The sequence below is a fragment of the Periophthalmus magnuspinnatus genome, chromosome 21, assembly GCF_009829125.3.
Source record: "Periophthalmus magnuspinnatus isolate fPerMag1 chromosome 21, fPerMag1.2.pri, whole genome shotgun sequence".
NCBI lineage: Eukaryota > Metazoa > Chordata > Actinopteri > Gobiiformes > Gobiidae > Periophthalmus > Periophthalmus magnuspinnatus.
The window spans coordinates 19,685,626-19,700,119 of NC_047146.1; the positions used below are offsets into that span (position 1 = coordinate 19,685,626).

Sequence of the window (14,494 nt, forward strand, 5' to 3'; positions counted from 1 at the left end):
AGAAATTGCAGTAGCTCCAGAGTTGTAAGAAGAGACATGATGCTGGAGTTTTATCGCAGGAGAAGTTTATTGGCCATCAGTACAGGGCCCAGCGTCCAAAAACATGAACCCTCAAGACATTGTAGGGAGTATTATACCTCTGATGATGTAGACCAAGATAAAGGTTGAGCTGGAAGCACAGAGCTGGCACAGCACAGAAATGCAATGTCTTTATCAATCAGGATTGGTCAGCAATTCAACCTTATTAAGGTCTATATGGATAATATTTATGAAAATTAGTAATTGTTATTCCTTTTTGCCATTTTAATGTAATAATCCCGCTGTCTTTATGATAAAATGTCTACTGACATGTTCAAACTAGAGTCTATTCAGAGAACTATTAAAGTGGGACTAAACACGTAAACTTCTCCCTCAACCTCAAGGGGGGAGGAGGGGCGGGGTCTGAAAGAACTGTGTGATTGGTCTAACAGGTATCCACGCTCCAAACTCCGCCCCTGTAGTCAGGTGTTTGTAATCAGCAACACCTGGCTGTAATCAGGACTGTCCTGCATAATGTCCATAGACTGTATAAAGAAATGGACTAAGTGAGTGTGACGTCACCCGTAGCGTTCGGCTCTAGTCAAATGAAGCTCATCGAGGCTAGAGCAGTTATGGAGTTAAGTTCCATATTTGGAATTCCAACTGCAAGTATCATAGCAACCAAAGAGCCAATCTGGAGCGAGGCTGTTGAAGGTAACGCGTTTTCCTGCTCACACTGATGGTTTAGCAGGGAGGAAGCACTTAGCAACTCTGTCAATCAAACCTGTTGCAAACGATAACGGGAGCAACTTCGAGGAAAGGTGCCTGACGTGTCTGTTATTAAAGTTCATATCTTAATTTACAGACGCAATAGCAAAATACAATTATCAGGATCATGCAGAGCAGCTTAATATGAACATTTTAAGACCAAAATGACAAGTCTGACAGCAGGAGTTACAGTCGCTTCCAATTTGGAACGTGGCATCTGGCAGGTTAGCTATGTTCATTTATATATACAGTCTATTGTAATGTCACATAGTACTTGAAATTGCAATAGCCACTGGAGACAAAGCTACGAATATACTGACCTTGCACTAAAATTGTGTAAATTGACTAAGGACAGTAGTTAATAGCAATAGAAATAGATAACGATGGATTTAGTTTTTAGTCCTTTAACAAATACTGAAGGTCTTATAGCCTAATGTTGTTACCTCATCAAAAAGGTACCTGGAGTTGTGTTTTGTTTCATTCATTTCACTATATATATCGATCAGAAAATGGTATAATATGGGCTCTTTAAAATGGTCACAATTATTTAGGTGAATTGTTGCAGCTCAGAACACACCTACACTTTATGTTTCATTCTACCTTTTCTCCCATGTCACGTTTCACTCTTAAACCATGTGCATCGCTGCTGGGCTTACACTATATTTCCATAATAACTGTATCATTTAGTGAGCGAGGTGAGCTATCCCAGGTATGCCCACGGTTCATATAGAGCGCCCAGTGATTGATGGTGACAGCTCCGTAGCCGACAGCAGCTCTGAGCCATGTGGGAACGCGCCCATGCCAGCCCCTCTTATGTAACATCTCCGACTCATAAAGACGTGATTAAAACTCCAGCACAAATGAAACCAAGTCACGCCTCAGTTGGGACAGGTCCAAGGCCAAATCAGAGGAGACATTACACAGAAGTGACAGGTGAAAGAGCAGGTTCAGCTTGAGTATTGTATCAAACGAGATAACGGTAATGATGAGCGGGCAGGTTCAATGAGTGTTAATAAGTTGTGTTCACGTGACATCGCCCATCACAACATTGTAGAGTCCCTAAAACTGAGCTGGAGGACAGATCGGAAGTCTATAGTGAAATTTGCTGTTTAACTGTCAGTTTGCATCAAGGCGCAATAAAATGGGTGTAACCGGCGCGGCCCACGATGATCCGTGTTGGGAATTTGAAAATGCCACAGGTACTTTGATAGTCCACATGTTTATGGGACTGTCCTTTGTTCATTCCAATATCGAGGAGGGTGTTGGGTAAATGCAGGGCTGGTTACCATATGCTAATTTATATAAATGAGCCAAAATAAGCCTAATGATTGATAAATAGGCTCAAGCCCCATGTTTTGGAGATGCACCTGTCTGCAGACCTCCATGCAGATGACCCTTACCACAGGCTTCTTCTCCCAGTGTTTAATCACACCAGCATCATGGACAACCTGCATGGACAACCAACATCTAAGTAAGTGCAAAGTGGTCTTTTGGGAGATTGGTCAAGTCCATTTCCCCAAGAACCATAAAGCGGAAACACCCATGTTTATAGAAGACAGACTGATTCCGTCTCATGGTACAAAAGCACATAAAAGTCTCACAGTCTTTCCCCTGACAAATACAAAACCTCATTTCAAACAAAACCATGCAAAATTACAGAATAGCATGCATAAATACAATCTGATTAGTAATAAGTTAGCATGTATTGAAGTACCCAAACCAGGACGTGCCGCAGTAAAAGGGCTCACAGGATGCTAGGGACATGAGATGACAGGCACGGGAACATGGGTAATCAACAGAGCTGTGTGTCCTGGTCCCCGGTGACAAACAGGAAAAGGCTGCAACTTAGGTAGACTAGCAACCACACAGGACGAAGAAAGTCCCTCACTGCTGCCACCAAAGTAGCAGACCAAATGATAAATGGTCACTTTTTTTTATACAGTGCTTTTCCACCTTCAAAGCACTCAAAGCTCTTTTTTTGGGGAGCCTGGTCAAGTCCGTGTCTGTGTTTATTGGAAGGTGGAAACAGCCACATTTATGGACAGATAGATGCTGGATCATGACGCAATCTCACACAAAAAGTTCCTCAGCCTACGTTATTATATGTGCAGATAATTTGAATCTTTGTGACATGTTGTAAACTGTGAATAACTCTACACAAGCAGAGCAAGCAGAGACAACACAACGCTGGATTTCACTTCAGTCATTTTTGTAGTGATAAAATTTTTTACGCCCTTCGCTCTAATAAAGTAAGCTTTTGAAATGAGCTTTACAACCTTAAATAACCTTTAGCCTTTAGACCAGGGGTGTCCAAACTATGGCCCGGGGGCCAAATGCGGCCCTCAGACCAATTTTTATTGGCCCTCAGGCCTTCAGTTGAACTGGCCCAATTGATCATAATCAGTACTTTTTGTGACAAATTTGAATAATCCTACCAATATAACCTAAATCACATCACATTGCATTGTCATACAGACCTAATATTAATATTTCAATCCTTATTTAAAGTATGAAGTCAAAACTATGTTAAATACACCATCTGAATTATTGACTGTATTCACCACTGGTCTGTGACCCTCCGTGTGGCACTCCTGCTTTATAAGATCTCAAAATCTTAAAACAGCTAAACACTTTTACTTTTTACTCTTTAAATACAGTTTTTTTTTTTTAAACTTTATTTTTATTGGGGGTTTTATAAGTATTTTAGAACAAAAAACAAAAAAAACCAAAACAAAACAAAACAGCAGACCACAAAAACAATACAGAGCATCCAGGAAAGAATACAGAAACAATGCACAGTTATTCCATTAACATGATCATATAACTAGTTTTTCAATATAACAAGTCCATTTCTCCCAATATCTTTTACATTTGTCAACAGAAAGTCTCAGTGAAAAGGTCAGTCTCTCCATGTCATAGATCTCAGTGACAACTTGAATCCAGTCAGTGAGTGTAGGTTCGTCCTTACACAACCATTTGCGGGTTATGGCCTTCTTCGCTCCAGCTAGGTTTAAATACAGTTTTAAACAGGTACTTTAATACTTTTACTTGTGTATTTTTTGTATTTTTACTTCAGGTTTCACCAATATTAGATTCATAATAGTGACCAATTGTACCGCTGCATGTAAGTCAGGTTTAGACAGTAAAATAAAACACGAATATTTTTTTTTTTTTTTATTGAGTTTTATATATATATATATATATATATATATATACACACACACACACACACCCCCACACACCCCCAAACACACACACACACACAAACACAGGGGGGACTATGGAAACTATGGAATTACTATTAACTAGTCACCTGGCAAATCCAAAGTAAATACCTTTGTATTTTTAAACAGGATATCGGTCTCTACTCCTACTGTGCAATCAGATTTGTTTATTTTAGTGATGCTTGAAACAAACTTGCTCATTGGTCACAAGGAAAATTCTCTCACCTCAAAGTTTAGTGTGCTGCTCATTGAAACCCACTGAGACACAGGCAGAAACATGCAAACTCCACACATAAAAGCAGTGCAGTGTACACAAATGCTACAATAGTGACCTCTTAATCATGAAAACCAGGTACTGGAAGTTAATGTGTTATTAGTTTGTAACTGTTATATATATTTCACAAGAACTATTCCACTGAACAAAGTGCATTGAACACAAAGGACAAAAACACTCAATTGGCATTTCACAAGAATCACAAAAACAACATGTATGCTTTAAGAATATTATATTATTTGAAAGATTTGAAAGGGGGGTGATTCATGTTTTAGTTGATGGGGGAAACCGGAGTACCCGGAGGAAACCCATCCAGACACGGGGAGAAACATGAAAACTCCACACAGGCCTTGCTGTGAGGCATGAGTGTTGCCACCGTGCTGCCCAAACACAAAAACAGAGAAGAGGGGTTGGTCTGGTCTGCTGCAGGAGGAGCCCTCGTCACCACCCGCTCTGTGGGAACAAACAAGACACAAGAAGAGGGGGAGCAGAAAACACAATATCTGATCCCTAACATTTTATATATGTTTTTTTGTTTGATTGCTTCACACTAAAACACAAGAACCACACTATTTACATGCTATTTACAACAGAAATCACAGAATGATCACTAATACACACAGCACTATACTTAACATCAGGCATATTTTGGCAGATTTCTTAATTTTTTTTTTTTTTTTTTTTTTAATTTCACACTAAAACACAAGAACCACACTATTTACAACAAAACACTTATGTATATTATGATACAGTGTCATAGTTAGTCAGTCATATGTCATAGTTAGTTGGCATCTGTGGAGTCAGAAATGACAGAAAACGGGACATGGATGATCTGAGGGCCCCTGCAATAGCAGCCGCAAGCGTAGCAAAGGGAGCAAGGAGAGCCTTAGCAGGAGGAGCAGAGAGGGCCTTAGCAGGAGGAGCAACGCGGGGTTTAGCATAAGGAACAGGGCGGGCCTTAGCAACACGAATACGGAGTCGCTTAGCGGGAGGAGGACGGAGGGGCATGGAGGGGGCAGCAGGGAGGGGCATGGTGGGGGCAGAGGGGGTGGGCAAGGCGGTGGTGGCGGGGAGGGGCATAGCATGAGTAGCGGGGAGGGGCATGGCACGAGCACCAGGAAGGGACATAGCGGGAGGTGCAAGGAGGACTTTAGCAGGAGGAGCAACACGGGGTTTAGCATAAGGAACAGGGCGGGCCTTACAAAGACGAATACGGAGGGGCTTAGAGGGAGGAGCAGGGAGGGGAATGGAGGGGGCAGCAGGGAAGGGCATGGCAGGGGCAATGGGGGTGGGCATGGCGGGAGCGGACGGGGTGGGTATGGCGGGAGCGGACGGGGTGGGCATGGCGGGAGCGGCGGGGAAGAGCATAGCAGGACTAACAGGGAAGACCTCAGGAGGGGGAGCAACACGGGGTTTAGCAACATGAATACGGATCACCTGAGCAGCAGGGAGGGGCATAGCACAATGAGCAGAGAGGACCATATCACGATGAGCAGAGAGGACCTTAGCACAATGAGCAGAGAAGATCTTAGCACGATGAGCAGGGAGGACCTTAGCAGGAGGAGCAACGGGGGCCTTAGCAAGACGAATACGGAGCAGCTTAGCAAGATGAGCAGGGAGGGGCATCGCAGAAGGAGCAGGGTGGATCTTAGCATGTGGAGCAACGCGGGCCTCAGCAAGACGTATACGGCGCAGCTTAGCACGAGTAGAGAGGCGCATAGTACGAGCAGCACGGAGGGGCGTAGCCGTAGCGGTGGGAAGGGGCATGGCGGGGGCAGCAGAGGTGGGCATGGCGGGGGTAGCGGGGAGGGTCATAGCGAAAGTGGCGGGTAGGGGCATAGCGAGGGTAGCAAGGAGGGACACGGCGGGGGTAGGCAAGGCGGAGGCGTGTGTGTGTATTTGTGTAAATGTGTATGTCTGTATGTGCAAGAGTGTGTGAGGACTTAGCTCCTGATGTGAGGACGTGTGCAGGAGGTCTGGACGTCCGGAGCAGAGCTGGGCTTTGTCTCACACAGATCTGTGGAGAGAAACATTTGTGTCAAGACCAAAACGCTTCTCATGTTGGTTTCTAAAATTTCAGTTTATGCCAAAAGCTGAACGCACATGGCAAAACAGCAATTGTTGAGCTCTTTGCATACATGTTAAATTAGAAGATACTGTTTTGTTATGTTTTAATAAACCCAAATGCATGTGAATGTTTTGAAATAATACATTGGTAGTTGGCTTAACCCAGTTATTCTGGCCTCTCAGTGTCTAACATGTCTGCAGTACTAGATCAACAGTGATTTTGATCAACAGTATTTTGATTATTTATCTAACTCTAATGTATTACCCTGAACTAATATAGTGAATTTGTCATGTTTTAGGTCAACTATATTTGCAGAGTGAAGACATGTTACAGTGCTTTTATGCACAGAGGTACCCAGTACCTGCAAAGACACTGCATTCAGCGCATCCTCACAGCGCTCGCGAGCGGAGCACTGGTTTTCTCACGCGCACAATACTGACCTTTGAAGTGAGTAGGTCAAAGTTCACCTTAACTTATCTAAACTTCACGTATAATGAACATATGTTTAAGATATTGTCATTTTGAAATCTATATAAACGCAAGGGTGATTAAAAAAAATAGCAACAGAATAAAATTTAATTTTAGATGCAGCTCATTAGTGAGTTGTGCTATTGCGTCATCTATAACAGCCTGTAAAATATGATCTATAACGATTTAGCAGTTTTTGTTTTTTTTAAGCAAACTAAGATTACATTTAGTTATCACAGGATTACTGTCACTACTAACTGCTTTTAGTCGGTCCAGTAGGCCCAGGTGAAAGTGGCGCAGATACATGCCCCAGAATGGAATAAATATGATCAGGATAATAAATAAACATAAATCAGGAATAATAGTACCATACAGTGAATAGATAAGAGGATTAGAGCTGTGACTCACGGGGTCAGGCCCTCTCCCAAAATTAGCCAAGTGCGTTCATCTGCTGATAGCTAACAGTGTATGTACCAAGCTAACAGTGTATGTACCAAGCTAACAGTGTATGTACCAAGCTAACAGTGTATGTACCAAGCTAACAGTGTATGTACCAAGCTAACAGTGTATGTACCAAGCTAACAGTGTATGTACCAAGCTAACAGTGTATGTACCAAGCTAACAGTGTATGTAGCCATGGTAACAGTACATGTGCATTATAGCCACTGCACTGAGAATGGATTAGCCCAAAAGTGAATTCAACTTATGAGTAGGCCAAGTACGTTTTACATTAAAACTAAATTACTCAAGTTGTTGTAAAGATACATAAATAATTACTCAAGTAAATACAGTATTATTATCTGCTGTATTTGACTACTGAGCACTACAGCCTCTGCCTGTGGCCTGTACACAGACTAATCGTTTTCATTTTGTATGAAAAGGAAATCAAACACAGAAGGGCACACATTTCTTTGAATAAACTCACTGTAAGCTTGATCTGGGTTTTGTTAAAATGACATTTTGATATATTGGTTGTATTCTGTGTAAAACCCCATAACGTGAACATGAAAAGTGACAAACCTCACCTGTTTTCCTCACAAACGTCTCTATTCCGAGTCAGGAGGCGGTCAGTAGACGTCTGGGTGAAGTCTGATACAAAGTTAGGTCTCCTTTCCGAAGAAATCGTCAAATGAAGTCAACAAATGCAGATTTTTGTCGCAGCCGAGGTTTGCAAAATTTGCAGGGATACGGGAGTGTTTGAAACACGCACTTGGCAACAAGAGGACGCAGGTGCGCGCTAACGTCACCACGCGCGCGTCTTTGCGTCATCTATAACCAGGAGAGGATGAAACGCTCAGTTTTGTTAACCCTTTAACCCTATAGCGTCGGATGCTATCGCCGGCGATAGATTCGCGGTTGCGGACTTTCCATTACCGTAACTCCGCAACCGATTGCACTATCAAGTAAATTCAAACGGTGTCTCAAAGCAGAGGCATGGGGCTCTTTAAATGTGTTACTGTCATTACGGTCATGTGCTTACGTCGTCCCTCGGAGACGACCAATCAGAGCGCAGGTGCGCGGGGATTCTCACAGTCACTGCTGAGGCGTCACTGTGGAGAGCCTCGCAGTAGTAGTGGGAGTTACAGTTCGTTCAGTCAAGTTTTTGCCATCATTTACATCGTTGGGCAGGTAGTATTATTTGGCCATGTTTTCAAAGCAAAAAACAGGGAAGAAGGAGGCGGATTTTGTGGCGGAGAGCAGAGAGAAGGACGCTTGTCTGGTGGGCGGAGGAGACGCACCCGGTCTGCGGTCCTCTCACTCCAGGTAAGTGTCGTCAAAGACGACATTTCATTATCTAAATTATAACAGCTAACGTGCAAAGAAGGCTTGTAAGTTACAGTAAATCTGCTATCTCTGTAAAGTACAGTACTGGTGTTCTATAGTAGATACTACGTGCGCAAATCTGTATTACGCGGGAGTAAAGCTGCTTGGCGCGAGTTGTATTGGCGCGCGTAAAAGTTTTTGGAGCGCCTAAAATAGTATCGTTTGCTGTATTGCAAATAAAATACTAATCTAGTATATGCATATGTAAAACCATTAGACACATAAGCACTAAATTATGAATGCATTGTGAACAAATTCATTGGCACAATAGAAACACCAAATAAAATGTGCTGTGAGTCATTCAGAGACAGTGCATGTTCAAAACACATTGTTCATCGATAATTACTGATATAATTTATTACAACATTGTTATTGCAACTGTCAGACAACTAAATTATGTTTTTTTTTTTACAACAAGCCATGTCATGGAACCTTTGAGGGGTCGCTGTAGGCCACGGGGGCGAAAGAGAGGAGGTGACAGGAGCAGGTCACCCCACAGTCCAGCTTCTACATCAGGAGTAAAGCTGGATTGTTTGAGGTGATCAGCTCGGGTACCCAAGCCACCACAGCGCCTCATAGAGGAGGGTGTCTCCATGGAGGTGGACAGTGCTGAGGAGGCAGTGAGCGAGGGAGCGAGCGTCTTGCCAGATTCACCTGAGTAAGTAATAAACTGAAGCAAATCTGTCTTTTTATCACAATGTTATCATACAATTATCACACCAATGTTTTTTTTTTGTTATTATTTTCTTTTTTTTCAGTATGAATTTGAGAGATGAACCATCTGGTGGCCACAGTAGTCGCAGGGGGGGGCACTTTCAGGAGCTGCACACCACCTAGTCCCACTTCCAGGGCATGGAAGACCGAAGAGGATCCTGATGTGGCGCCACCAAAACTGAAGTTTGTTCCCAGGCGGACACCAGGAATCCAAGCTCCTCTAAAAACTGGGACACACACTCCTCTCGACATTTTCTCCAGGTTTTTTGATGCAGAGGTGTGGAGGTTACTATGCTCCAACACTAACAAAAGTGCAGCTCGACACCAGGAGAGAGGGAGGAAATATCACTGGACTGATGTAACCCCTGAGGAGCTGAAGAAATTCATCGGTCTTCTGCTCTACATGGGAGTGATGAACCTCCCTAAAATGACAGACTTCTGGAGAAAACAGACCATCTTTGAAGTGCCCTTCCCTGCTACTGTCATGACACGGGACAGGTTCAAGAGCATTTTGTCCTTTTTCCACATCAGTGACCCTGAAGAAGATGGCCAAAATGACTTAGCCAGGGGAACTGAGAAGTATGACGTCCTTCACCGTGTCCAGCCACTTCTTGACATGCTGCGGACCCGCTGCATGGCTGTTTACCATCCTCGACAGCACATTTCGGTGGACGAACGGATGGTAGCCACCAAAGCAAGGCTGTCCTTCAAGCAGTACATGAGGGACAAACCTACAAAATGGGGCCTGACATTTTTTGTACTGGCAGACAAAAATGGCTACACCGTTGACTACCAGCTGTACACCGGAAAAAAATCCCAAAGCTCAGTGAATGGACTTTCATTTGATGTCGTTTCCTCCCTTGTCAACAAGGACTACTTGGGAAGTGGGTATATTGTCTATTGTGACAATTTTTACACCAGCCCACTACTATTCCGACACCTGGGTCAGCAAGGGTTTGGAGCCTGTGGAACTTACAGGCAGGGGAGGATCGGGGTTCCCACAACAACAGAGAACGCCCTGACAAAGAGATCTCCACGAGGGTCCATTCGCTGGTTGAGGGACGGAGACCTTTTATTTGTGAAGTGGATGGACACAAGGGAGGTGTCCATGTGTACAAATGTCCACTCGGTGTACGCTGGAGAGACGGTGCTGCGGTGGAGGAAGAAGGCAGATGGCACATATGAACGGGTGCCTATCCCCAGGCCCACAGCGGTGGGCGAGTACAACCGCTACATGGGAGGAGTGGACACATCTGACCAGCTGCTGGGCACTAACACGGTCCACAGAAAAACACGGAGGTGGTACATCACCGTTTTCCAACACATGTTGGACATTGCTGTTACCAACAGCTTTATTATTTACAAAGAGATGTCGACCATCCGTGGCGAGAGACCCCCCACAAGGCAGGACTTTCAGGAGCTGCTGACATCACAACTGTTAGGAGTTCCCCTAAAAACAAAGCCCAAAGTGCCCACCTCCAACCACCTCCCTGTCCCCACCAGTTCTGGACAATCAAAAAGGCAAAAGGCCAGTATGGGACGGCGTCAGTGTGTGCTCTGCAGACGCTGCACTCCCTGGCAGTGTGAGGTGTGTAAGGTGGGGCTTTGCTTGCAGGTGGACAGGAACTGTTTCAGGATGTACCACACTCTGCCTGAATCAGAACAGTAAAAGACATTGAAAGCCCTTTATTTTGTAAATTATTGTATATAATGTTTCACTATTCGTGTTTATATTTCAGTTCATTTTGTAAATTGTATATAATGTTTCACTGTTCGTGTTTATATTTCTATTAATTTTGTAAATGTATATAATATTGCACTGTTGATTTATTGTTCGATTTCCTCTTCACTGAAATATAAAATAATTTCTGATTTTCTTACTTTTGTTTTTTCACTTGTTATTGTACATAATGATCAATGCACTGATTTTAAACCATTTCTAAATATTCCAAAAAGGATATTTTACTAAAGATTACAACTCATAAGCTGCAGAACTTCACATAGTCTTTCGTAAACATTCCAAAAAATTTGACCTGGCAAAATCAATGTCTTAGCTGCAAAAACGCCTGACTTTTTTATAGGAAGGGCTGTAAAAACCTAACCCTAAGTACAATCTACATAATCTCTTGTATATATATTGATTATTGTTCAAATATGTTTTATAAAGTGTTTCTGAGCTGGTCAGATAGTTTTTTAAATCTTTGCTTGCATAAAAGTTACACAAAAGTACATTCGTTTTTTAAATTTTCTTCTACTTAAACTGGTATTACACATTTATTTGATGCATCAAAATAAAAATAAGGACAGATTTGTAAAATAGAGGTAGTTGTGTGAAAAAGGGCAAAAGTACATGCTGATACTTCATTTAACATGATTTTTATAGCTAAAAAAAGAAAAAAAGTCTAGGCGAGCTATAATGGTCTATAATGTGCTCAGTCCTTAAGTAAAAGTCCACATATAGGAGCAAAGAAAGTACCTGTTCAAGATATACTTAAAGAGTAAGAAGTCATTTTGCGCATATGTTGAGGTCCTGTAAGTCTTCAAATGTATTGATTTTGATTAATAAAGATTGTGCTGAATTTTGTTCAATAAGAACGACTCCATCTAGTTGTTTTTATTTGTATATTTTTGTTTGCTCAAATTATGAACGTGTTAAAAATAAACCCTCAACCTTTTCAGCAGGGCTCAAACAATAGTAAGCATACTTTTACTTTTCAGCTCAGTTCAAAAATGTAGTAGAGTAGAAAGTACAGATACCTGCTCTCAAAGTGAAGTACAGGTAAAAAGTATCTACTTTAAACTTTACTTACTTATTTTCCACCAGTGTATATAACCCAAAGCCTGTTAAATATGATCAATAGCTCCTATTACATGGCATCATAGGCCGACCTGTCTCGATGTCGGGACAGCAGACTCTTTGACAATTTGCTGAATGTCCCTCTCTGTTCAAAGTCCACAAGCTTAAAATATCCAGGCTGAAATTAATAAATGTGTCAGATTTCTAATGTGGCCTGTTCATCTTTGTTTCCCAAACTAAAATAATCCAAGTTCCCTGTTAATACTACTGACGGATTGTACTTTGCTCCAGTAGAGGTGACAGCTGTGCAGATACCTGCTCTGATGTCCTCTGTGCTGTGGACACCTGTGCAGATGAACATGTGGACAAAGTTGTTGGTTCCCTTCGATAAGGAAGGTTGTCCAGACTTCTTATATACGTTTATTTTTAAAATAGTTCTGTTGAAGCATGGCTGAAAAGTAATGTCTGACTTTCATTGGTTAAATTTCATAGAATTTTTATTTATTATTACTTTTGTCAGATTCAAGTTATTTTTGTGACCATTGTGAGTTTTTCCTTCATTAACTGCACCTTTCATTAACTTTCATTTTCATTAGAAAATGACAAAAGACCATTTTAGAAAACAAATACATTTCATTTAAATTTGAGAAAATACACAAAGAAACCATGTACAATCTATATAGTAGTAGATTTTTATTTTATTTTTTGTTTGTATCAAAATTACTATGTGTATCACTGATTAAGAAAATAAAATTGAAGGTTGAAGTAAGTACAGAGCAGTGGGTGTAAGCCAGTAGCGGTGAAAACGAGAGTTGATTGGCAAGATGGTGACAATAAATAATGAAAGTAAGAGATTAAAGACATGCACAAACCACTTCAAAAACAAATTTGAGAGGGGAAATGAGAAGGAGAAACAACTATAACATGATTAGAAGCTCTGAAAAAACTATTTTGCAGAATAGGTCTACTTTAAAGAACACTTTATTGTCCCCATAGAGAAATTTGTCCTCTACCTCTAACCCATCCATCTACACCTCTTATGCAAGCTTCCAGGAGCAGTGGGCGCACAGTGCAGCACTTGGTGAGCCATTTCCAGATCTCCAGAGTTAGTTTTCGTCAGGGCCTTAGCTGTGCATGTGTGTGCTCTGTGTTGATAGTGGAAACCAGAATCAAACCCATAACCTTCTTGTTGTGAGGCATGAGTGCGAGCCACTCAGCCACCATGACACACTACAGTTTGTCAGGCCGTGCTGTCAGAAACAGTCTATCTACAACAAGGGAATGTTCTGTCACTGGTGCAGATGTTAAAGAGGGGGTATTTTACTTCTGGAGAGTATTAACTGCTAACAGACGACATATTTAGATCACAATGTTACCTTTTATTGTTTTGAAAATGCTATATTCACAGAAAACAATGTATTAACATGTTAAATAAGTTTCAGTTTTGTTTGTGACGCTCAGAGTCTCCCCTCTCTTTGCTCTCTGCGTCAAGTCACTCCCCCTTCAGAGCACTATCACAGCACAATCAGTGTGCACCCCACTATGAGACTACACATCACATCAGGTTTGTCAAGTTATTGTGTACTGTTTGGTATCATGTTTTTGTATATTTGTGGACGGAGCATTGGACAGAATCGTTCAGCTAACTGTAAGGAGGGTTTGAACGGACTCAAACATGCATGGATGACATTTAAAACCACTTGAGGCATGTTTTTGATGAGGGAACAACATTATAACAAGAAAACTCCAAAAAAGTCGATTTTGTATAATACCCCTCTTTAAGTAAATACATAATTACACACATAGACATAGATATTCTGATTATTTCAGTGAAATTCTATCATTGAAGAAACAAGGCCTGTTAGTTGTGTAGTTTTGAATCACCATACATTTTACCGTTCCACCATTCACCTGCATTAGTGAAGTGAATTCACAAACTAGGAGATTGCTTTGGTGAGGTGCAACATCAACACTATCTGACACTTTTCTAATGATAAGGGCTCACAGACCTAAAGGCTGAATGTCACTGATTTTTACTGTCTTAAAAATGTGAAAAAACAAACTAGTTCATTTTAAATGATTTGCAGCAGTCCAAAGTTATTCCTCACTGACTTTAAGCAGAGCATCCTAACTACTCACCAAAATGAGTAATGTATGAAGTTTTGCAGTGATGGCAAAGCTAACAACTAGCATTTTTCTGATTCTCTGACAATAAAACACTATTATTAGAGCTTTTTGACCTCAAAGCCTGCTAAATAAACTTGCTTTTTTCTACTAAATTGTATATAAGGTGTTCTAATAGCATGGTCTACTGTTCTGACTCCTTTTTTCTATCTGAC

The 14,494-nt window shown here is 41.6% G+C and overlaps 1 protein-coding gene across 1 annotated transcript; it reads left to right on the plus strand.

Moving 5' to 3' along the window:
- The first annotated feature begins 9,279 nt into the window (after window positions 1-9,279).
- Window positions 9,280-11,027, plus strand: LOC129457271 (piggyBac transposable element-derived protein 4-like). Its single transcript, XM_055230381.1, has 2 exons — window positions 9,280-9,302; window positions 9,403-11,027. Exon 2 carries the CDS (start codon window positions 9,417-9,419, stop codon window positions 11,025-11,027), a length of 1,611 nt encoding a protein of 536 aa, XP_055086356.1. The 5' UTR covers window positions 9,280-9,302; window positions 9,403-9,416.
- The last annotated feature ends 3,467 nt before the right edge of the window (window positions 11,028-14,494 follow it).

Coding starts and splice junctions, on each gene's coding strand:
- LOC129457271 (XM_055230381.1), top strand. CDS start 9,417: ATGAACCATCTGGTGGCCACAGTAGTCGCAGGGGGGGGCACTTTCAGG.